Consider the following 24,734-nt stretch of genomic DNA (forward strand, 5'->3'; position numbering starts at 1 on the left):
TGTGGGCACATGGATGTGTGTGCGTGTGCATGTGCGTGTGCATGGTGCGGGGTCGGGGACCCGGCGGAGGAGCAGGGCGATGTGGCCGTGGCCGAGGGCGGTGCCTGTGGCAGCCTTGGCGCTGGGCCCCGAGGGATGCGAACCCCGAGGGGGTGGGTGGAAAGGAGGTCAGGACGTGCTGGCACCTTCAGTGTGGGGTGCGAGTGGAGGGGGGACCCCTGTTTTCCTGGGGTTCCCCTCTCCTGCCCAGATGAGGGGCTAGATGGCAGGCCGGCTCTCCATGAGAGAGGTTTGGCGGCGGAGGGGACGGTTCTCTGACTCGGGGCCCGTTGTCATGAAGCCGGGGAGAGGGTGCGGGGTGGGGTGTGGGGACGAGGTCTCTGACCACTGGGGACTCCGAGCAGCATCTGAAGGGTTCGAAGGCTCCCACGAGCCGGGATCTGCCTTTGTCACGAGAGGGAGCGGCCCTGGGTGACGGGGCGGCTCACCCCGCCCGGGTGTGTGGCTCCCAGGGGCGTCCGGAGGCTCCAGGCGCCGATGGGAGCCTGCTCCTCGGGGGCGGGCGTGGGGCTGTGCCTCCATCCTCCCCGGCCAGCCGCACTCGGGGGCCCTGGGGTACGCGAGGCTCGGGTGGCGCCCAGAAACTGGCGGCGGCCACGGAAAGAGCCGCCGTGAGTTCTGTCCAGCGTAGTTGGAAACATCTGACTGCGACCGCAAAAATGCTGGCAGCACGGCTGCAAAAACACTCGTGTGAGGCGCGGACCTGGCCCGAGGGCCGCTTAACCCTTGGAGGGAGGCGCGGGGCCGCAGAGGCAGAGGCCGGGCCCCTGCGGTGGCTGAGGCTCAGGACGAGGCGCGTGGGCCCACAAAGTGGCAGAGAAAGCCCCACGGTGACCCCCTGAGTGGGGGGAGCTGGGCCACCCCAGACGTGAGCCCGAGCAGGGCCTGCCTGGCCACGTGGCCCCGGGGGCGCCGGCCACGGCCGGACGGGTCTCTGGTTCGATTCCCTCACCGGCCGCAGCTCGGTTCCAGGCTCCATCCCTGGCCCGGCTGGGGCATGCGTGGGAGGCACCCGATCGGTGTGTCTCTGTCACACCAGCATTTCCCTCCCTCCCTCCCTCCCTCCCTCCCTCCCTCCCTCCCTCCCTCCCTCCCACGCATTCTAAACATCAATGGAAACATATCCTCAGGTGAGGGTTAGCCTCAAACACAAAAAGACGGAGCATGTCCCGTCAGAAGGGGCTTAGAGGGGAGATACATGGAAGATACGGGGGGGGGGGGTCCCCCAGGGAACGGCCGAATAGCCCAGCACCCTCAGCTCAGGACAAGCCCCTGCCCCAGCCCCTGCCCCATGGCCAGTGCGCTGGCACCACAATCCAGCCTGGCCAGGCAGCCTGGGCTTGGCGACAGCAGGGGCGTGTCCGGGCGGCCAGGAGCGCCTGGTCCCACGCGGCCGAGGCTCTGCGCTCAGGAGACTCAGGGCGGCCGTGAGGCCGGAGGCTGACACAGGTCCTTCCCAGGCCCCGCCTCGGACACACGAGGGCGTGGGGCCTCCAGACTGTACCCTTCGCACCCCAGCACTGAGCAGTACTCTCCTCTCGAGGGTCAGCACTGCCTCTCCGAGCCCTGCGGCCGGGCGCTGCCCTGAGCCTCCCGTCCCCTGCATGCGCCTCCCGGCCTCACTGCACACGCCTCCCGGCCTCACTGCATGGCCTCCCGGCCTCACTGCACACGCCTCCCGGCCTCACTGCACACGCCTCCCGGCCTCACTGCACAGCCTCCCGGCCTCACTGCACGGCCTCCCGGCCTCACTGCACAGCCTCCCGGCCTCACTGCACACGCCTCCCGGCCTCACTGCACAGCCTCCCGGCCTCACTGCATGGCCTCCCGGCCTCACTGCACGTGCGAGGCCCAGGACGAGGAGCCTTAGCCAAAGGTGTTTGAGGGGCCTCTCCCTGGGGCGGCCCCGGCTGCCAGCTGTCGACGCCCATCTGGGGCGGCCTTGCACCGGGTCCGCCTGCCAGGGAGCTCGGCCAGGCCCTGCCCGCCCCGCCCCCCACCCGACAGGTGTGGGGTGACTCAGCTACCCTTCATGTTTCTGCTCAGGCAGCTGCTGGAGACCCCTGGGCGGCCTTCCTGCACGGAGGGCAGGGCGGCTCAGCCTGAGCCTCTGGGACCCCCTCTTTGCCCCCAGCACCCCCCCTCCCCGGGAGAGTCCTGGCCTCCCGCACACCCTGACCAGCCTGGGGTGGTGCTGGGCGTGGTGGCCTTCAGGCCAGGTCCCTGCGGTGACCACTTGGCCAGGCCTTCCCCTGGGGCAGCGGCCGGGACAGGAGGCCCGGAGAGGACAGGAGGCCAGGGAGAGGAAGAGGGAGGAGGAGAGGAAGAGGGAGGAGGAGAGAAAGGGAGGAGGAGAGGCGTGGGGGGGGGCGGTCCTGACAGGTACCAGCATTGGATCTGCAGGGAGGCACTCAGACCGCCTAGGGGGGGCCGGAGCTCCCTCAGAGCCAGAGATGCCCACCGAGACTCCGTGGGGGACCCCTGGGAGGGCGGGTGGGTGGCCACGGGAGGGCGGGTGCAGTGGCCCCGGGAGGGCGGGTGCAGTGGCCCCGGGAGGGCGGGTGCAGTGGCTGTGGGGCGCCCGGTCTCCGTGGGGCACAGACGGCGGGAGCAGAGCAGGCTGCGTTCGGGAGACCCGCTTTGGCAGGACGATGAGGGCGCACCAGCCTCGAGGGCGCGGCACCCACATGCCCCTGGCGGGGGGCGTCCTCACTGGAGGCCCTCCGTCTGCTCACCCACGTTCGCTGTGGCTCCCTCCCTCGCCCGGCGGCCCACCCCAGCACCCGCCCCACACAGGCGCCTGCCCGCCCAGCCGTGCGGCCTTCCTCTGTCCAGTTAGCAGCGGCCACGTGTGTGTCCGTGGCAGCGACAAGGAGACCCAAGGGCGTTGGTGGTCGGCCACGGGCCTCGGAGTGACAGCCACCACCGCTGACCACCGGCCGGAGCGAGTGCCGGTCCCCTCGCCACGGGGACGCCGCCATGGGCCCGCCGTCCGGGTCAGAGGGGCCCCAGGACGGGCCGGTGCCGTGGGCTCAGGGTCGGGGCCGGGAGAGGAAGGTGGCTGAGGGCCGTGGCTGGCCTGCAGACGGCAGCCATTGGCCCAGAGCGGCAGCTGGAGGCAGGCTGGGGGAGGAGGAGGCACCCGCCTCCCTGCCCAGCGGGGGGCGTGGCAGGGCCGGTCAGGGTCCCGGGACCATGTGGCCGGGGAACGGGCCTCCGCCGGCACTGGGACACGTGAGCCCGGCGCCCGGAGAGACGAGGGCGAGGTCTGGCCTGCACTCCCGGCTCAGGCTCTGTCCGGCCCGGACGGCCCTCCCTGGGAGCTGGGAGCGGGCGGGCGGCGTCCTGCACGGCCTGTCGGCTCCGGGCTGGGCGGAGGGCGTCTCCGGGGGGGACGGGCCCGGAGGGTGCGGGGCGGAGGGCGTCTCGGGTGGGGGACGGGCTCGGAGGGTGCGGGGCCTCAGCGAGAGCCCTGGCTGCCGTCCAGGAGCGGCTCCTGCGCCTTCACAGCACAAATATGTCACAGGGAGTAGCTGGATGCAGTCATGCTAAAAACACGAGACATTTGGGTGTTCTGCGTTGTTCTTGCTAAATCTTAACACACCCCGCCCCCGTGGCCCTGCGGCTGAGCCCGCAGCCTCCCAGGACGCCGGCTGAGGCCTGTCGACCCCCACACCTCACCCCCATCCCCCATTAGCTGGCGAGGTGAGCCTGAGCTTCTCCTCGGCAGGCGGGTCTCCCCTCCACGCCCGCCCAGAAGTCACGCACGGTCCGGCTGGAAAGCTGCCCGCCGCCGCCCGCGTGGCCCCGCCACCCCACCCCTGCTGGTCAGTGAGGGCCCCGGGCACCACGTGTCCACATGGATGTGAGGGCATGCCCACGGCCCCCAGCACCTCCGACCCCCAGCCCACCTGCAGCGCCGAGGACCCTCCGTGTAAGAGGTGGAGGCTGGGGGCTGTTTGTTACGCGGCTCAGCTGACCAGCATGTGGGGTTGGGCCCGGCGCCTGTGACCCTGCCTTCCCTCGGCGACGCTGACGACCCTGCCTTCCCTCAGGGCGCGGCTTCTCCGTCTGCCCAGCCATAGGCCGTGGCCAGCCAGGGCCTGGGTCACCACTGCCGTGCCCCACCCCCTCGCCCATCCCGCTCCGGCTGCCACGGGAGGCTGTCTGTCCCGTGGTGGAAAGCCTTTCACTGGAGTGGAGCGCCAGCCACAGGAGGGACGCAGGCCGCACCGTGGCCACGGAGAGGGTGGAGACACGCGTGCCCGGCGAGATGGGGGTGCCCCGAGCCCGCCGGACCCTCTGGGGCCCATGTGCATGGTGTGGGCCGCCTGGAGGGGACACGGGGATACTGCCCGGGCCCCCCGTCACGTGCGGCCCCCGACTCCTGCAGCCTGGCTCCCTGGTGGCTGCCCCACCGCCACAGGGAGGGCGCGGCCCCCGGGGGTGGCCATGGCGCTGGGCACTGAGTGTCCCTCAGAAGTCCCTTTGAGGAGGAAATCCGACGAGTCAGAATCAGAACCGAAACAAAGACCTAAGGACCCTGGTGAGCCCGACTCCACCTGAGGCCGAGCCGGAGGAGCCGGCCGTGGCAGTGCCGGTGTGGAGCGCCGGGCCAGCGTCACGAGAACAGGGACGCGAGAGGCACCCTGGAGGCAGGAAGGAGGGTGGGCGCAGCCCCAGTGCCGCCCAATACCACGCAAGGCCGAGAGGAGACCACGAAACCCAGTGACCCCGGCTTCCCACATTCCTGAATTTCCCCCCAACCTGAAAGGGTGTAGAAACAGACCTCTCCTTAGGTAAAAACAAAGACAAAAAAACCACCATTTATCTGAATTCAATAGTTCTTCACTTTTTTTTTCTGTTAAGAAAAATGAATAAAAAAACAAACTGTACCATATTCATAATGGTTGCTGATGGTGTATCTCTTTATTAGTCCATCCACCCACCCACCTATCCATCCACCCACCCATCCATCCACCCATTATCGATCCCTCCACCCATCCATTCATCCATCTACTATCCACCCATCCATCATCTATTCCTCCATCTATCCATTCATCCACTCACCCATCATCCATCTATCCACCCATCCTTCCCCCACCCATCCATCATCTATCCCTCCCTCCCTCCCTCCCTCATCCATCCCACTTCAATCCATCCATCCATCCACCCACCCACTCATCCACCCACCCACCTACCCACCGTTTCACAAACACACGCCCGCCTGCCTGCTCACTCTCTGCCTGTCCATCCATCTGCCCTTCTCCAGGCGGTGGGCCTGGAATGATGGGAATTTCTGGGACAAGGAGGGGCCTCGGGGGGAAGGGAGGCCTTTCTGCACTGGGCGAGCTTTCTAGAAATTCAAATAGAACTAAGTGGTCCCCAGCCATCTCCCTGCTCCCACTGAGAAGAAGGAAGGAGCGTCATGCCGTCGGCGGGGAGGCAGTGCTGCCCGTCCCGGGAGAGCGTGCCCAGCTATTGATAGCAGCCCTGGGAGCCATTTCCAGCCTCCCCGAGGTCTCCCCTGCCCGCTGCCCGCTCGTCAGGCTGGCCTGTTCCCGCGCAGCAATTACCCGGCGGTAATTATGGGGTGTACTTCTGACGGGGCAGCTCCTGAACGCCGGGAACGCCGTTCTGTGCGCAGCCCCTCCAGCCCCATCCAGGTCCGGGCCACGGCAGGGCGTGGCGCGGCCACGGCGGGCAGGCCACGGGTGGAGGTGGGGCGGACGCAGGCCAGCCTGGGCACACACACGGAGCTGCAGCCCCCGTGGCTCCTGGTGGCTCAGGTGGATGGAGTCAGATGTCAGTCTGGCGTTTGGCAGTGGGCGGGGAAGACGAACCCACAATGGTGCCCGCAGCGGTGCCCATGAGGGGGGGAACTTGCACCTTGCCACGTGCCGGGCGCCCGGCCAGGTGCTCCGCAGACAGGGCTGCAGGTGATCCTGGCCGCAGGCCGGGGAGCACATCCCTCTCCCTCACCCAGGCTCGGGCGGCGGGCGCGGCGCCGGCCACACAGCTGGGCGGGGGGCGAGGGTCCAAGCTCAGCCCTCTGGGCAGCCCCCCACCCCTGCTGGGGGGTCACAGGGATGCAGGGCTGGTAGGACGAGCAAAGGGGGGCTTCCAGACGCTAATGGGGAGCACCAGGGGCCACGCAGCTGGGGGCACAGGCACAAGGGGGCGGGAGGGGTGGTCTGTGAGAGAGCAGTGGGCAGAGGGCAGTGGGCAGAGGGCAGTGGGCAGCGGGCAGTGGGCAGTGGCCAGGCAGAGAGGCTGGGACAGAGGGCCAAGGAGGGCTGACGAGAGGGGGTGGGAGCTAGGCCCAGGGCTGCTACCCCAGCTGCCCACTAGCGTGTTGGGCCCACTGGGCACTCACAGCTCCTGGGGGGGCGGGGTGTCGTTGTTGGCCCCCCAATCCTGGCTGAGCCGGCTCAGAAGCCATGCTGGTCCCTTCTCCGCAGAGTGGGGGGAGCCAGGCAGGTCAGGCTGAACTGCCTTCTGGGCCCCAAAGTCCAGGGCCATTGTCCCTCACCCCCTAGCCTGGGGACAGCAAGGGGGCCGTGAGGGGGCTGTGGGGTGTGGGGAGGTTACCATCCCCGTCTGCCGCCCGTTCCAGGCGGGTGGAGGGCCGGGGGCAGAGAGAGGTCACCGGGGCCATTGGGGAGGCAGGAGGGAGGAGAGTGGGAGCGGGAGCTGTGGGGGAGGACCGTGGGGGGTGGGCGGGTGGCGGGGGAGGGGAGAGGCCCCAGGCTGAGGCGGGCGGGCGCCCCTGGCAGGACCAGGCCGAGCCGACCCTTCTAAGGATTGTGCCCTCGCCGGTGCTGAGCCCCCCGCCCCTCCGGGCGCCCCCCGCAGGGCCCCTGCAGCCCTGGGCAGGGGGCCCGGCCAGGCAGTGGGGCCCTGAGAGCAGAGCCGGGGAGCGCTCCAAGCAGAGATTTATTAGTGAAACAAAAGCACATTTTTTCGGGCAGGACTGTTTGTGCAGTTACCTCCTGACACATCGCCTTGGCCGGGGGCCCGGGTGGGCGGGGGGCCCAGGGTGGGCGGGGGCCTGGGGTGGGTGGATAGGGGGCCTGGGGCGGGAGGGAGGCCTGGGGCGAGCGGGGCCCGGGGCGGATGGGGGGCTGGGGCGGACGGGAGGCCTGGGGCGAGCGGGGCCCGGGGCGGATGGGGGGCTGGGGCGGGCGGGGGCCCAGGGGCCCGAGTAGGGGGCGCCCGGGGCAGGCACAGTGCAGGCCGCTGCTTCGCTCGGCCCCCTGGCCGCCTCATCTGGTCCCTGACATCAAAGTGGGGGGTTGCAGGCACAGACTAAAGCAGCCCCCACCCAGCAGGGGCAGGGGGGACCCCAGCCAATTAGCTCCACATGGGGGCGGACATGGGGGTCACAGCGGCCTGTGGAACTCCGTGAAATATTTTGCCCAAAGCTCATTATGGTAATGAACCCGCGTTCTCTCCTCCCGATGCTGATTAGCAGACTACGGAGGGCAGAGCCCTGGTGGGGGTGGCCCCTAATTGTCCCCGTGGCTTCGTCTGCGACGGGCCTGTGGGCGCCCTCGGAGGGAGCGAGACTCCTGCGCCCGCCCCTCGGCCCCTCACTCAGGCCCCGCTCTGCCACCCTCCTGGCACCGAGGGCACGGTCCTCCTGCCGCTGGGCCCCTCGCCCACCTCCAAACTGGGGGCTGGCACCCAGACCCGAGGCGTCTCGGCTCCTGGGAGGGCAGCAGCCTTTGGGCACAGACAGGGGAGGGTGGGTCCTGCCAGCAGACAGACCACCACCGGGCCCGGGACTCCTCAGTGGGCACCCGAGCCCGATGCTCCCATGCCAGTGCCGCGCGGGGGCCGCCGAGGGAGCGAATGGGTGCCGGGTGGGAGGAGGAGAGAGCTGTGTCCCGGAGCAAGTCTCGGTCGCGACTCTTGACCTCTACCTTTGCAGGCTGGGATAGCCAGACGTAGGCTGTGCATGAGTGGACATGGTTGTGCACCAATAAAACTTTATTTATAAAAACAGGCCGAGGGCCGATTAAACCCTCGGGCTCAGAGGCCCGAAGGCAGGGGCCCTTCCTTTGTGAACTTCTTTTCAGGCTCCTTGCCGCCCTTAGTGCTTCTCTCAGAGATTAAAATAATAATAATAATAATAAAATAAGTTTTTGTTGATTTCAGAGAGGAAGGGAGAGAGAAAGAGACTCATCAATGATGAGAGAGAAGCATGGATCGGCGCTTCCTGCACGCACCCTACTGGGATGGGCCTGTGCCCCAACCGGGAATGGGAATCAAACTGGGACCCCTGGTTCCTAGGTCGGCACTCAGCCCCGGAGCACACCCGCCCGGCAGGAGCGCCCTCTCGACTCCGCACCCCACTGTCCCCTTTCTTCGTCACTTCCCTCCCTTCCCCCACAGTCAGTCCGAACCCGCCCCAAACCAGGCAAACGCACGCCCGCCACCGCCGGCCCGGCCGCAGAGCCCAGAGCTCCACCACGCGCGCGGCCGGCGGACACGTTCTCGGTGATGGCGAAGCACACCCCTTCGATTTCTCGCCAAAAGGACCCGCGTCACCTTTGTGTGGCGGCGAGGCCTGAGCGAGCCCTGGGTCTGACTGGAACAGCTTCCAGCTGCCGTCCACACGCAGCCAGGAGGGCCGTCCTGCTGGCGATCACGTTAACGAGGACGCGGACGGGCGTTTGGGGAGCTCGGGAGGCATCTCTGCGTTCCCAGCGGATCCCTCGGGGCTGTTTTAGGGTGACCCCAGCTGGCGAGGGGGCCGAGGAGCTACGAGCACCCGAGGAAGGCTGTGGTGGGACCCGCCTGGATGTGGGCCCGTGGCTCCGGCCCCAGCTGTGCCCACGTGGCTGGCAGCGAGCCGGGCCGCAGGTGGGCCCGGAAGCTTCTCCCAGGCCCTCCCCCTTCCGACGGCGGAGGAGAGGGGCGGCCAGGGCTCGGCCTCCGCCCTCGAGCACCAGGGCCTCCACCCCGTTCCCACTGAGCGCGCTCTCCGAGGCGGCCCGGGAGGGCACAGAGCGGACAAAGGCTGGGGCGGGCGGAGGTGCTATGGTCCCGAGACCGGCCGAGCAGAGGCAGCGGGCCGGCGGCGGAGGATGTGGAGCTGGGCCGGGCTGGATGGCCACGGGGCCCGGCCACGCCGAGAAGGGGCCCTTGAGACCTGCACGGGGTGGCCGGCGGCGCAGGAGGCCAGGCCCTCAGGCCCAGGGTGAGGCCGAGGGGGATGGGAGCAGAGCCAGGGAGGAGCAGCCGACAGGGCGGGCACAGGACAGGGGGCCCGGGGAGGGGCAGCCACGCGGGGACCTGGTAGGAAGACCTGGTGTGAGACCTCCCCGAGGGACCGAAGGTGGTCCCGTGGCCTGGCCCTGGGGTGCGGGGGAGAGGCTCACGGGGGCCTGGCCTGTCAGGTCTGCGGCCTCATCACGGCCAGCGGGGCGGGGCCCGCATGCTGCCTCCCTCCCGGGCCGTGCCCCCGCCCCCAGCAGGCAGCCACGAGGCTGCGCCGAGGCCCCGTAAACCCCAGGCTGGTGTCTGCCGGGCGAGGGGCACGTCACCACCAGCTCTGCAGGTCCCACCTCCCCTCGCTGGCCCCGGGGCGGCGGTCAGGCCCGAAGCCAGTGAGGGATAGAGGCCCCGTCGTGGGCACCGAGGCACCGCCCTGCCCCTCGCTCTGTCCCCACACACCGTCAGGGATGCCGGCCGGCTGAGGACAAGGACCGCCCGAAGGGGGAGCGGCTGGCGGCCGGCTCCTGGGACATCAGGAGGCCTGCCCACGGCCCAGGCCCGGGCCACCTTGTGGGGGCAGCTCCCGGGCCCAGCACGGGGTCAGGGAGGTGCGGGGCGGCTGCCTCCCGCGGCCCTGGCCCTAACCCTAACCCTAACCCTAACGGCCTCGCGGCATCAGAGGGGGTGGGCGCCGGGGAAGCTTACGTGAAACGGCATCACGGGTGGGCAGGGGCCCAGGACCCTGGGGGGTGCTCAGCCCCTCCGTCCTGCCCGAGGCGCCCGTGGGGGTCTCCCGGGGAGAGCCAGGCCCCCTCGGGGTCTATGGGGCCAAAGAGCCCAGGGGCCCCGGGAGGGGGAGACGGGCAGGGACCTCAGGGGGCACTGGGGGCCTAGAGCTGGTCTCCCCCCTCGGCAGACAGCAGCTGCAGCCACCATGTCCCCTGCCCCCACCTCCCCCTGCCCCGCCACCTGTCCCTGGGAGCCGTGGTCCGAGGGCCTCCACCCAGGAAGGGCCCCTGGATGTGGGGGTGCCATGCCGAGCCCTCCCGTCGGCAAACACACCTGCCTGGCCAAGGTCACCTGGGGAGCCGGGCCCTCCTGCCTGACCCGCAGTCACATCCTCAACCCGTCCCTCCCCCCTCTGGTCTCCCTGGCCCCGGCCCCTCCCTCCCCCACCCCCCTCGGGGAAAGGAGGCTCCCGCGGAGGTCATGGAGCCGAAGAGCTCTCAGTACTGAGGTTCCAGCCGCCCCCGGACACGTCCGAACAGCATGTGGGATCCCGCCGGGTCCACCTCCAGCCCCTCCAAGCGAAGCGCCCGCTGAGGTGCTCACAGCAGAAGCCAGGGTCCCCCTGGACACCCCGACCCGGCCCTGCACTGTGAGCTGTCCCCCGCAGGGCACCCCGATCCCATGGGGCCCCCTGCTCCCAGCCCCACCCTCACCGGCCTCTCCTCCTCTTCCTTTCTTTTGCTTTAAAATATATTTTATTGGTTTTTTACAGAGAGGAAAGGAAAGGGATAGTTAGAAACAACGATGAGAGAAACATCGATCAGCTGCCTCCTGCACCCCCCCCACTGGGGATGTGCCTGCAACCAAGGTACATACCCTTGACTGGAATCGAACACAGGACCCTTGAGTCTGCAGGTCAATGCTCTATCCACTGAGCCACACCAGCCAGGGCCTCTCCTCCTTTCCCAGGCCCCTCACTCAGCTGGCGGGTTGGCCACGCCCAGGCCTGCCTCCCCTCTCCGCCTCGGGGCCCCGTGCCCCAGGGCCTTGGCACAGGCTGCTCAGCCAGACCTCTCCCAGCCCACACCCCCTCCACCCCGTCCACACTGGGGCTCCAGGCCCCTGACCCCAACCTGGGGAGCCCCTGCCTGCTCGAGACGTCCCCTCCCTCCCACCTGTCCCACCCGTCCTGTTTGCAGGGGTGCAGCTGGGGCCCATGGGCCTGGACCAACGTGCCATGTGGCCGAGGGACCCCTTCCTGGTGCCCCCCCCTTTCTGTGCCCCGGGCCAGGCCGGAAGGGCCTCGTTTGTGGGCACCCCTGGTCGGGGGGGGGGAGGGATGTGCAGGGCTGAGAGGATCCCTCGTGGAACCCGGGAGCCTAATTCCCACCCTGGTCCCGGGCGTGGCCCTCTTATCAAAAGGGAACGCCACGAGGCCGCAAAGCCGAGATGCGTGTGCGTGCCAGGAGCTCCGGACGGACCCCCCGCGGTGCCCTCAGCGTGGCCAGGAGACCCCTGCCCCGGGAGGCGCCCTGCCTGGGCGGGAGCCGGTGGTCGGTGGGGCGGGCAGGGTGGGTCCGGCCGGAGGCGGCGTCCCCGGGCGGGTGGCAGGCCGCCGGCCACCTCGGCGCCCACACAGACGGCTCTTTATGTGCGAGCCGACCTGCGGCTCCGGCCGGCCGGCGGGAGCAGGGGCCGTGCCGCTGACCAGCCTGGGCGGGCGGTGGGGGCAGGAGGCGGTTGGGTGGGCGGGGGTGTGCCGGCCCCACGGGTCCCCTTGCAGCCACACGGCCCCTCTGCAGTCAGTTCTGCAGACGCCGGCCTCGTGCAGCTGAAAGCACGGCCGGACGAAGGCCCCCTCGGCCCCTCGGCCCCACCTCTCTCCAGCCGAGACTCCGGTGTCCCCCAGGGCCGGGTCTGTCCACTCTCCCACCCGCCTGCTCCTACCCCTGCTCCTCCTGGACCAGACGCTCTGGCCACTCGCTGTCCCGCTGTTGCTCAGACAGGCCAGGCAGGGCCCACCCCGGGCCTCTGCACTTGCCCTGCCCTTTGCCCTTTGCCCTTTGCCCTTTGCCCTGACACTGTTCCCTGGGACCCCCATAGGCCTGCTCCCCCCTCCACCCACCCCTGAGAGCTTCCTGCAGACACACATCCCTCGGTCTCCTCCCGAGTCTCCGGCCCCTGCCACGGACAGCTTCCCCCGAGGGGGCGCGAGGTGGGGCCTGGGCCCTCATCCGACTCCTTCTGCCTTCCGGAGGGTAGGGGCCGCGTAGGAGCCGGACGGAGCCTCTGCTGGGCTTTCCCGGGTGCCAGACCTTCGGTGTGCCCCGCACAGGGTGCCGGTCCTCCCAGAGGCTCCTGCTCCCCGAGGAGGAGCTGGAGGTCAGAGCGGCCCGGTGGAGAAAGGTTCCCGGGGAGCAGGCCCTCCTGGTCGCCCGCCGGGCCAGGCCGCAGGCGTGAGGGAGGGAGCGGTGGAGGGCGGGAGCGGACGCATGAATGGGGCCGGTGGTGAGGGCGCAGCGGATGAGGCTCGGGTGGGGAGGCGGCCGCTGCCAACGCAAACAGCCGGCGCGCCTCGGCCCAGCCTAATCCACAAAAATTTCCATCTGCCCTGCCGCTCGGAGCCTGGGCGGCCGGCGGCACAATGACAGCTCAGAGGCCGGCCGGCGGCGGGCTCGGCGGCCATCTTGTGCACACGGTCCGGGTCCGGCAGAGGGGCCGGGAGCGGGGATTGGGGGCCGGCTCTCCTGCGTGGCTTCGTGGCCGTGGACCTGCCGGCTTCCACCCCACCGGCCAGGGTCCCCCTGATGGCCCCAGTTCCCACCCTGTCCCTGCCCCGCTCTGCGGGCCCTGGAGGCGGGTGACCCCGAGGGCCCGCCGCCTCCTGCAGGCCCGGCCGCGGCCGGTCGCACACACGCACGGGAGGGAGGGCCGGGCAGGCCGCCCCGTCCCCGCCGTCCCCTCCTGCCTCTCGCGGGACGGCTATTTTTGGTGGCCACCAAGCTGCTGCTTAACATGCAGCCTGGCCGGGGCGGCTGTGCCCTGACCGCAGGGAGACACGCCGAAAAAAGAGCCGTTTTCATCAAAATCCGTGCTGTTCTGAGGCTGGCCCGGTGGCCGGCGAGGGTTTGCCGCAAAGACCGCCCTCGGACAGGACCCCGGAGCCAGCACATCCCCAAGGGGCACCCGCCGTCTGCGCCCCCGCCCCCCACGGCCTCGCTCCGCAGTCAGCCCCCAGGAGCGGACGGACTTGAGCTACATTTAAAAAATGTGCGTTTCCTTTCTGGCCCGGCGCGGGCTATAAATAGAGCCGTTCGGGGCGGCCTGGCCGGGACTGTCCCCCAGACTGGCCGGCGGAGAGGCCCCGGGAGAGAGGAGGGGCTGCCGCGGACGGGAAAAGCAGGGGGGGCGGGTGCACTGGGGAAACTGAGGCTCGGACGCATGCGGCTTGTCCAGGGTTGCCACCACGGGGGGGACCAGTGGCTGCCGGCAGGGCCCCTGCCTCCCGCCCACACCTGTGGGCTCTCGGCAGAACCTCCAGGCACCGCAGCGGCTTGGGGGGCGCCCCTCGGTGGGAGGACGGTCCAGAGGCCTCCGAGGCCACCTGACCGATGCCACGTGTCTGGGATGGGGCGCCACGTCCCCGAAATGGGCAGGAAAGCAACCTGACCGGGCCTCGCAGAGCTCAGATGCGCGGCGGCCTGTGTGCCCACTTGGGGCAGGTGCGGGCGTGGCCACCCTCTCACATGTTGATGTCTGCGCACTTCCTGGCCGCGGGGAGGTGGGTACCTCCCATGGAGGCTGGGGCCGGAGCCGGGCCCTGGGCAGGCCTGGGGGTGCCACAGCGAGACCGCACCGGCCCCGCCTCCCAGGGCCCCACGCGCCAGCCCACGGGCACGGCCTCGGCCCAGCCCCCTCCGGGAGGGGCAGCCGCCCCAGGTCCCAGGGGCCGGTCTCCTCGGTGCTCACGGGCGCGGGGGCTCCCTGCCAGCGCCCCGCCGGGAATGGGGGTGGCGGCGCTCCTGTGAAGGAGGCCTTCACGAGGGCCTATCTTTGGACCCGGACAAACGGGGCTTGTGTGGTCTGACTGGAGAGCCGGCACCTGGGACCTCGCCGTCCCCAGCCGGCTCCTCGGGGAGAGAAAGCACAGGGCCCAGAATAACCGGCCCGGAATAGCAGCGCGGGACGGCTCTGAAGGGAGCCTTTGATCAGCCAGGCCCACCGCCTCCTTACGGCCTCACTCACCAGCAGCTCACCAGCAGCGAGGGGGGCGTGGGAAGTGGGGGGCCGGCGGAGGGGCGGGAGCAGGGCCGGCGGTGCCCCTCGGAGGCCGCCCGGCTCTCTGATGTAACCGGCCGGACGGGGGAGGGTGCTCTGGGGGTGCTGCCGGGGGAAGCCACGGCCCTCCCCTCGAGTCAGGCGCGTAAGAACCAGAATCCCACGTGGACGGGCCTCAGCACCTCGGGAGGCCTGGCCGTGGGCTCCGAGGCCTCCGGGGAGGGAATCGGGGGGACCCGGGGGGTGGGGGCCCAGGATGGGGGTGTGAGGACTAGTCCCTGTTGGGAGAAGGGGGTGAAGGGGAGGCCGGGCCCAAAGGTGCTCCCCCACCCGGCAGGCCCATCGCCCTGCGCAGGCGCTCACTCATCCTCCCAGGCCTGGGTCCGAGGCCGGGACAGCCCCCGCCTGTGAGGACAGGAGGGCCGAGGCTGCCCCGTCCGAGGTCCAGCCCCCGCCTGCTGTCCGGAGCGCCCAGCTCAGAACAAATTCAGATTTAAAGTCAGGCCCTGCCTCAGGCGCTGGGGGCGTACGGACCTGCGTCTCCTCCTCCGACCGTTTGCGGTGTGGCCGCTGCACGCAGACCAGCTGGTCCTGAGGAATAGACTGTGAGACACAAAAGAGGCCGCGAGGTGGGCACATTGAAAAATAAATTGAGCCCTGGCTGGTGTGGCTCAGTGGATAGATCATCGGCCTGCAGACTGAAGGGTCCCGGGTTCAATTCTGGTCAAGGGCATGTGCCTTGGTTGTGGGCACATCCCCAAATGGGGGATGTGCAGGAGGCAGCTGATCAATGTTTCTCTCTCATCAATGTTTCTAACTCTCTATCCTTCTCCCTTCCTCTCTATAAAAAATCAATAAGATATATTAAAAATAAATAAATAAAAATAAACCGATAATGTGAAACTCAAGTAACGGTGAATCGTGGGGTTGGAACACACAGCTGCACGAACACATGTACCATGAAGCGTGTGCGTGGCAGGAGGCTGAGGCGGGCGGCTGTGAGGCCTTTGCCTGGTTATCCGGGTGCAGCCAGCACTGAGCTCTGCTACACATCCAGGCAGAACTTTCTAGATTCCCCTCTCCAGGAATGGCAGCAGACTCTGTGGCTTCAAAGCGGTGAAGAAGGAATGGAATGCGGAAGAATCGTTAACCCAACAAGAGGCAGGTAAGTGGGGCAAAATAAACACAAAAACGTCAAAATACTCAGCGAGACATCGACCCAAACGTATCAGAAACTACACTGAGTGCAAACGCGTTAAGTGATTTTTAAAACCCAAGGACTGTTCACAAAAGCCACCCAAAACGTGTGTGTGAAATGAAAGGAAGGTAAAAGCCCGACACCAAAATCAGAAAGAAAAAAGAGAAGAAAAACCCATAAGAAAACTACAGGTCCAAGTCCTCTGTAAATAGCCCTGGTCGTTGTGGCTCAGATAGAGCATTGGCCTGTGGACTGAAGGGTCCCGGGTTCGATTCTGGTCAATGGCATGTACCCTGGTTGCAGGCTCTTCCCCGGCCCAGGCCCTGGTCAGGGTGCATGCAGGAGGCAGCCCCTCGGTGTGTTTCTCTCACATGGGTGGTATTTGTTCCCCTCTCTTCCACTCTCTAAAAGTCCATGGACAGTGTCCTCGGGTGAGGAGTAAGTCTGCATATAACACCCTTACAAACCGACAGACATTCTAAACAAGACGGCACACACCAAACCCAGCAACCGATAAAGGAGTCTCTAGCCCTCTGCCGAGGGGGCGCGGGAGGCTGGTGTAACACCCCAGGTCCTGACCGCGTTACCCCCTTCAGAGGATGGGGGGCAGAACCGCGGGAGAGCCACCCCCTCCCGGGAAGAGGCTCCCCCCGACAGAGACTCCGGGGAAGCCCAGGCTGCTGTCACACGTGGTGGCGAGAGACGGAAAGCTTTTCTCCACCCGATTTCTCCCGGCCACTCCCTGTCCACATTCTGCTGGAGTTCAGGCCAGTGTGAGTGGAAGAGGGAGAGGAGAGGGGAGGGGAGGGGAGGGGAGGGGAGGGGAGGAGAGAAGAGAGAAGAGAAGAGAAGAACAAGAAAGTAAAGGCGTCTACCTAAACTGGTGTGGCTCAGTGGATAGACCTCGGTTGTGGGCACATGCATCCTCACCCCAGCCCTGCAGCGTTTGTCCGTTTGTCCGTCTGCTTTGTAGAAATGGACGGAAATGATTCTGAGATTCACAGGACTATCCTGGCCAGTGTGGCTCAGTGGGTATGAGTGTTGTCTTGTACACCAAAGGTTGTGGGTTCCATTCCCCATCAGGGAGTGGGCAGGAGGCAGTTTTTGTCTCCCTCTCTCTCTCTCTCTCTCTCTCTCTCTCTCTCCCTCTCCCCCCCCCCGCCCCCTTCTCCTTGGGTGAGTATTAAAAACAAAAAAAACTCAGCCCAGTGTGTGTGGTTCGATGGTTGAGCATCAACCCATGGACCAAGAGCTCGATTCCCAGTCAGGGCACAGGCCCCGGTTTCAGGCTTGATCCCCAGTAGGGGGCGTACAGGAGGCAGCCCATCCATGATGCTCCCTCATCATGGATGTTTCTATCTCTCTCTCCCTCTCACTTCCTCTCTTTCCAAAATCAATAAAAACACATTTTTTAAAAAAACAAAACAAAACAAAAAAACTCATAGGCCTTCGAAACGGGCCAAACAATTTGGCAAAGAATGGAGCTGGAGGGTCTCGTCGCCCGCCCTCCGACAATCCGGGCGCCGTGGCGTGGGACAGGACGGACCCGCGGGCTCGTCGGGAACGGGGGCCGGTGTTTGTGCCGAACTGGCTGTGACAACTCAGTGGGAGGACACGGCCGTGGAGAACGTGGGGGCCGACAGGCCGGAGCGCGGGGCGCGGAGGACACGGCCGTGGAGAACGTGGGGGCTGACAGGCCAGAGCGCGGGGCGCGGAGAGAACCTCCCCGGACGTCGGCTGCCCACGCTCCCACGCCGCCCGCCGCCCGCCGCCCGCCGCCCCCCGAAGAGTTAATGCTGCCAACCTCCCAGAAGAAAACGCTCACGACCGGATCAGGCGGCCCCTCGACTCGCCATTCACGGCGGGCCGTGCGGAGCGGCCGTGGGACTTCATTAAAATTTAAAGCGTCTCTGGCCCAAAAGACACGATTAAGTGAGTGAAAGGGCCGCCCCGGAACGGGAACATTTGCAAGTCATACGCCCCATAAAGGACGCGGGCCGGCCAGTAAACAGCTCCCGGCAGAACAACGGGACCCACCGCTTAATTAGAGCATCGGTGCGAGAGTTGAATAAACATCGCACGGAGCGGCGTGAATGGCTAATCAGCACATGAAAAGTTGCTCAACATCGTTAGCGGCCAGGGCGCTGCGAATCGGGCCACAATGAGATGCCACGGCACGCCGGCCAGCGCCGGGCACATGAAAGGGCCGGCCGGCCGCGCCGAGACGGCGAGCGGGGACCCCCCGCACGTGACGGGTGGGAAACCGGGGCGGCCGGGCCTTGGGAAACGGGGGGCCGCCTGCCCGCCCCCCCGCCGGCCGCGTTTCCAGGAGCGGCCCGCACCCCGAGCGGGCGGGCGGGCGGGCGGGACGTGTGTCCGCACAAACGCGGCACACAAAGGTCCGGCGGCCGGGCCCACAATGGGCCCCGGCTGGGAACAATCCAGCCGTCCATCACCGGCCCGGCTCCCCCGCGTGCCCGGGCACACAACGGGCGCTGCTCTGCATTCCGCGGGCACCGCGCGGGGGTGCGCGGGACCCCGGGCCCCGGCCCTGTGAGAACGCCGGCCGGGCACGGCCAGCGTTTGATGCCGTGTGTGGGACGCGGCCGGAGGGGGCACGGTTCCAAACGGAGGGACCCCGAGACAGAGCAGGTCAGCGCCGTGGCCGCCGCGGGGGCGGGGGCGCTCGGGGCGGCGGTGGGAACGCTCTGAGCCGGCGGAGGCGGGCGGAGGCGGACCGCCGGCCTCACTGAAATGCGTGGCACGCTTGCCCTGGGCTGCTTCGCGGTGCAAACGGAGTTGTTTTACGGCGTCCACCGGCCCCACCACACTTTCCACCACGGAGGACAGACAGGACGGAGGCCTCAGTGACGGCGGCGGCGGACGGGCGGGGAGCGAGGTGCGGAGGCCAAGCGGGCGCTGCGGCCTGCCTGGGCGGCACCCTGCGCGGAGGGCGGAAGATTGACTGCCGCGCGTGCAGGGCGGACACGGACAGGAACGCGGAACACCGCCCGGGCCCCGGCCGGCCTCTCCGCAGACGGAGGGGTGCGAGCCCCAGCAGGACCACGGGGCCGCGGGGGACGGCACGCGGGCCCGGAAGGTCGCGCTGAGCGAGCTCAGTCAGGTGGCCGATGCCAAGGCCACGCCGAATCACGCACACGGGGGACCGGACACAGAAACGCGTGGACACAAACAGCCATGTGGCGGTTGCCCGAGGGGGCCTAACTGATGGTGGTGACAGGAGAGAAGTGGATGCCCTGGCTGGTGTGGCTCAGTGGGTAGAGCATCGACCTGCAGACTCAAGGGTCCCAGGTTCTATTCCGGTCAAAGGCACAGGCCCGGGTTGTAGGCTCGGTCCCCAGGGTAGGCGCAGGAGGCTCCCTCTTGGATGTTTCTCTCTCCCTCTCCCTGCCTCTCTCTGAAATCAATAAAAACACACACACATATATATTTTAAAGGTGATGTGACTTTGGGTTGGGGGCACACGTGCACTATACAGATCTTGTCTCATAAGAACCCACACCTGGGACCTAGGGGACCCCAGTAAGCACAGTCATCCCTGGTGGACAGTGGGGCCAAGACCCAGCGGGCAGTGTCCCTGCCCACTCCCCAGGTCCCCGTGGGCAGCGAGGGGGTGAAGATGGCACAGACAGTCTCCCCAGACAGGGCCGTGCCTGGAGGGGGCCCCAGGACAGCGGCCTCCCCTCGGCCGGACCCCCGCACGGGTCTTGGGGCCCCCGGGGCGCAGCCTGGTGCAGGTGAAGGCGGCGTGGACGGGCCGTGCCCTGCCTCCTGCCCCGCTGCAGCCCCCGGCCACGGGCCAGAGCCAGGCGTTGCCGGGGAAACGAGGGCAGCACCCCCGGCCCAGCCGAAACCCCTCTATTTTTAGGCCAGGACACGATAACGCAGCCGAGCTGCTTGCAGATAAGCCCGCTCCCACGGACTTCAAAGGCGCCGCCGCCTGCTCCCAGGCCCCGGAGGCGCACGGTCCCACCTGGGGCCCAGCGGGGTCTCGGCCGACACACACACACACACACACACACACACACACCCGGCGCAGTGGGGACCGCACAGCCCCGCCCCCATGACACACCTGAGGCCCCCGGTGCACGGGCTGGGGGCGAGGGATGCTACCTCGGGGAGGGGCCTGAGGGCGCTGGAGCCACCGCAGCAAAGAGGTCACAGGTCAGGGGTCAGGACACCAGCGGGGCGGGAGGGGCACCCAGGCACCTGGAGGGCGAGTGGCCGCCGTGGGGGGCTCCGGGGGGGCCCCGGCCTACCTTGTCTTCCACGCGGCTCAGCCGGGCGCCGATGGTGTTGCTGCCGCGGTCCTTGCTCTTTTCTGGAGGCGAAACGTGTGTCAAGGATGTGCGTGTTGGGGGGCCGCCATGGGCCCGCCGTGTTTGGGGAGAAGTGTGACTGAGGGAGAGGGAGCCCACAGGGGAAGCTGAGCCATGACCTTCTGCGGCAAGAACCTCAGAGGGTCGGGTGCGGAGGGTGCAGCGGAGTGCGGTGAGGTGGGGTACAGTGAGGTGGGATGGGTATAAGGGGTGCAGTGAGGTGAGGGGGGGTACAGTGAGGTGGGGTACAGTGAGGGGGGGTACAGTGAGGTGGGGTGGGTATAAGGGGTGTAGTGAAGTGAGGGGGGGTGCAGTGAGGTGGGGTGCGGTGAGGTGGGGTGTAGTGAAGTGAGGGGGGGTGCAGTGAGGTGGGGTGGGTATAAGGGGTGCAGTGAGGTGGGGGGTGCAGTGAGGGGGGGTGCAGTGAGGTGGGGTGGGTATAAGGGGTGCAGTGAGGTGGGGGGTGCAGTGAGGTGGGGTGCGGTGAGGTGGGGTGTAGTGAAGTGAGGGGGGGTGCAGTGAGGTGGGGTGCAGTGAGGTGGGGTGGGTATAAGGGGTGCAGTGAGGTGGGGGGTGCAGTGAGGTGGGGTACAGTGAGGTGGGGTGCAGTGAGGTGGGGGGTGCAGTGAGGTGGGGGGTGCAGTGAGGTGGGGTACAGTGAGGTGGGGTGCAGTGAGGTGGGGGGTGCAGTGAGGTGGGGTGCAGTGAGGTGGGGTGGGTATAAGGGGTGCAGTGAGGTGGGGGGTGCAGTGAGGTGGGGTACAGTGAGGTGGGGTGCGGTGAGGTGGGGAAGGGGGATGGCCGTGGCCCCTCCTGCTGCACCTCCCAGCGCTGTGGCCTGTGACCCCGAAACCTGCTGTGCGAACCCACTGCAGCCCCCCGTGGGAACACCGCTGCCCGGGTCCTGCTGTGGGAGCTGTGGTTCCCGTGACCTTGGGCGAAGGCGGCCTCGGGAACCTGCCCCCGTCCTCCCTGGAGTGACCGCACCCGGTCCGGGGCCGAGCTGGGAGCCGGGCTCGCCTCACCCGCTCCCGCCGCCGGCCGGGCCCCTGGGTGCTGGGTGCGGTGGGCGCGGGGCCGCTGTGCTGGGCCCTGCCCTCTCCCTGGTGTCACAGCCTGGTACCCTCCGGGGTGACCCGAGGCCGTCTGCGGGGTGGGAGGGAAGGGGTGGCGCCGTGCCCGGACCCACCTGAGACGGCGATGAAGAGGGAGGGCTTCCCGATGGACTGGTCCAGCCTGGGGAGGGAGGGGACAGCTCACGCCGCCGCGCCGGCCGCACCGCCGCGTGGCAGCAGCGTGTGCCAGCGAGACCCCCGCCGCCCGCCGCCTCCAGACACGGTGTGAGGAACGGACGGAGCCACCTGGGTGCCCCTCCCCTGGGGGGCCGGGGGGGGGAGCCTGGCAGGGTGTGCGGGAGGGCTGGGCTGCCCACCTTCGCTGCAGCTCCTTGATGCGCACCATGAGGCTGAGGTGGCCCTGGGAGTACTGCTCGATGACGTCACGCACGTCGTAGGGCTTCCGGGCTTGCTGCGGGCACAGCACGGTCACCCGCCCGCCCCGGGCACCGCCCCCCCGCCCGCCCCGGGCACCGCCCCCCGCCCGCCCCGGGCACCGGCCCCCCGCCCGCCCCGGGCACCGTCACCCCCCGCCCGGCCCCGTGGGCACAGGACGGTCACCCGCCCGGCCCCGGGCACCGGCCCCCCGCCCAGCCCCGGGCACCGGCCCCCCGCCCGCCCCGGGCACCGTCACCCCCCGCGGACGGGTCCAGGGCTCCGGGGGGTGGGAGGAGGGGCCGCAGGTGGGCAGGCACCGCGGCGGGGTCGCCCCTGTGGGAGCCGGGAGCCCCGTCGCTCAGAGCCGAGGGGAGGGCGGGCGCGGGCGGCGGTCGGGACTCACCTGGAACTTCTTCTTGGCCACGAAGTACTGCATGCGGCGGATGACCTTGATGGCGGCCCGGTGGTGCTCCCGCAGCCTGGGGGGGGGCCGGTGTCAGTGCCCGCCGGGCGCAGTCCTTCCTGGTGTCCCCGCCGGGCAGCGGCCCAGGCTCGCCTGCTGCCCTAGCTCACAGCAGAGCCACGGACACGGCTCTCTCTCTGGGGCCCTCAGGGCCCACGCGCTGAGGGGGGTGGGGTGGGAGCTGGCACCCGAGGCCCCTCTTAGCCGGACGCTCCATGCCCCCCTTCCCGGGGGAGGGCGTCTGGACAGCACGTGGGCTGCAGGACACGGGGCCGAGGACGGTCACTACTGAGCCGCTCGGCTCTGTTTCCAAAGCTCCTTCTAGAAACACCGTCAACAGAGACACCACAGCCCACGAAATGCGATCGCAGAGAAAAACGGAGGGAAGAACACGGGATCCGATGTTTATTCCAACCAAACCTTCCGCTGAAACTGCCCAAAGCCGGAGCAGCCGCACGCCCCCCCCCCACTGCTGACCCCCCGCCCAGCAGAGCACGCCCGGGAGCGGGGGCCAGCCCCGAGCCTGCGGTGGCCACCTGCCCCCGTGTCCTCCAGCCCTTGGGGCCATGGCGTGGATACAGACTGAATGGGAAGCAAGGCCCCAGGGGCTGGGATAAGCAGGGCCCCAGGGCACACAGACATCACGGAGGTGAGGGGACCCCACAGTGGGGAGCGCCTGCCCGCAGGCCCGAGGCGTTTGTGAGCTCGGCGGCGCGGTCTGGTGGCTGAGCGAGGAGCCGCTGGAGGGGAAAGCCAAGCAGAGGAGGCCACAGGCGCTGAGAAGAATGGGGTTCAGGACCCCCCGAGGAGGGGGCTCCCGCCTGAGACCCCCATCGCCTCAGGTCATCCCGTCCCACCCTGGACCAAGGTGCCTGCCGGCACCTCCGCAGCCAGAGGGAACCGGTCCCCTTAGAGGAGGTGGTGCCAGGGCAGGGAGCCCCGGCATTGTCTCAGCCCCCCAGAGATCGAGAAACGGAGGCTCGATCCGGGAACAGATCCGAGAGTGGGGAGGCTCAGTGACGTACGCGCTCTTGAACTTGAGATGACCTTGAACTCGCTGAGAGGGCAAGAATGCGGGGGAGGGCCCGCTGTGTGTAGCTCAGGTGCCCTGGGGACCCGGGAGGACGGAGCCGCCGGCCAGGAGCCCGCACCGAGCAGTGCACACGAGGGCGAGGCCACCGACCACCCATCCCGAGCGGCCAGCGCCTCGGCAGCCGCGTGGCCGCCCCCCCGCCCGCCATGCCAGCAGCACCGCCTCGCCATCGTGAGCGGCCAGCGCCGTGTTCAGCCACTGACGTGGGTGTTTGCTACAAGCGGGGACTTCCGGTAAAGACACGGGGAACGGACTGGACCCCCTGGTGCCCAGGTCACGCTCAGCCTGCGCCCCGCCGGCCGGGCTGAGGGCGTCGGTAACCGGGATGAACAGGTTCAAGGGTCTCGTGGAGAGAAAGCCGTGCGCTTGGCAGAGAAGTGAGATCTCTGGGACCCTGACCGGAGAGAGCCCCGGACACAGGGCCGTCGCGGGCGCGGGGCGCGGCGGCGCCGGACGCAGAGCAGGGCCGGCGTGGAGATAAGGACACTTGTGAGCGGATGAAAATAGCCCGGGAGCGGAAAAAAGCGGAATGAACGCGAGGAAACAGCGCAGCCGGAGCCATGGCCAGAGTCCTCCCCTCGTCAGGGCGCGGGCCCGGAGACACGGGGCGTGGGGTCCCGAGGGCGTGGGGGCGGCTGTGTCCCCCGATGGCGACGGGCCGTGCCCCCCGCCCCGGCTGCTCTCGACACCCACAGGGAGACCCCGGCCCACGGAGGCTGAGCCGCGGAGGAGGCCCGGGCGTGTCCGGAGCAGGAGGCCGGGAGGGGGCAGCAGGCTTGTCAGCGGGAGGAGGAAAGCCAGATGGCATCTTCAAAGTGCTCGGGGACAATTATCAACTCAGCGTTCTATACCCATCGCACGGGCCTCGTACGCGGGGGTGCGAGTGAGAGAAGCCAGGCCCGGAGGGACAGACCTGCCGAGCCCCGGGAGGTCCCCGCGGGGTCAGAGCCACAGAGACGGGAAGCAGGCGGGGGTGCCGGGTGGGAGGGGCCGGGACAGAGCGTCAGGCGAGGGTGCAGGGGGGGCGGGGTAGGACCGTGTGAATGCGCCTCATCCCGCCGAGCTGTGTGCTGAGCCGGCTCAGACGGGGCTGTGTGTGCACTGTGTGTGTACAGACGAATGGACACGCACAGAAAGGTGCAGCCCAAACCGAGGCCCCGCTTCCAGGGAGCGGCCTGAAGAAGGAATGGGGTCCCCCACCCCCCTGCCCCCAGACAGAGAGAAGGGCCCCAGAGGAAGCGTGGAGGGACGGGGAGGGGCTGAGCGCTCAGGGTGGGCCGGCGGGCAAGGAAGATCAGACGCATGACCCCGGCCACCATGTTTCCTGAGGCTCAGTAGGTAGGGTGCCGGCCTGTGGACCAAAGGTCCGGGCTCAGTTTCCGTCCGTCCAGGGCACCCACCTCGGTGGCAGGCTCCTCCCCGGCCAGGACCCTGATTGGTCTAAGGGGCTGCAGGGCGGTGCCCGGTCAGAGCCGGTGTCGCCGGTGGAAGCCCACAGAGAGGCGCCTCGCGGGCCGCGGAGCAGGCGCTCGGGACACGTGGCGGCTGACGCCCGTCTCGGGGTGAGGAGAGGCGGCCTGGGGCTCCAGGTGTTAAAAAAAGAGCGAATTTAAAAACCAACCACAGAGACAAGAGCGTAGCCCAGGGCGTGAACACCCGGGTGGCGTCAGGTGTTCACGGACTGCGACGGACTGGGACGGTGGGAATCAGAAAGGAGCCTGTCCTAGACCGACAGGTGTCTTTGCAAGCCCGCCCAGAGAACCTGATGTACAAAAGTAATTCTTACCGTTTAATATATTTTATTGGTTTTTCACAGAGAGGAAGGGGGAGGGATAGAGAGCCAGAAACATCCATCCGC

At 68.2% G+C, this 24,734-nt stretch overlaps 1 protein-coding gene across 3 annotated transcripts in view; it reads right to left on the reverse strand.

The window, feature by feature from the left end:
- The window catches only part of KCNQ1 (potassium voltage-gated channel subfamily Q member 1), a 166,188-nt gene that overhangs the window by 12,832 nt on the left and 128,622 nt on the right, over positions 1–24,734 (reverse strand). The window contains exons 12-15 of one of the 3 annotated variants that reach the window (XM_084907067.1): positions 21,724–21,799; positions 21,286–21,354; positions 21,017–21,063; positions 19,768–19,829 (exon numbers count right to left, since the gene is read on the reverse strand). In XM_084907067.1, the coding sequence (XP_084763193.1) occupies positions 19,768–19,829; positions 21,017–21,063; positions 21,286–21,354; positions 21,724–21,799 (254 nt within the window). Of the gene's footprint in view, positions 1–19,767; positions 19,830–21,016; positions 21,064–21,259; positions 21,355–21,723; positions 21,800–24,734 lie in introns of all 3 variants that reach the window. The other 2 variants (XM_084907069.1, XM_084907068.1) reach the window with 2 other exon arrangements.

This window comes from Pipistrellus hanaki (genome assembly GCF_964339955.1).
Source record: "Pipistrellus hanaki genome assembly, contig: scaffold_39, whole genome shotgun sequence".
NCBI lineage: Eukaryota > Metazoa > Chordata > Mammalia > Chiroptera > Vespertilionidae > Pipistrellus > Pipistrellus hanaki.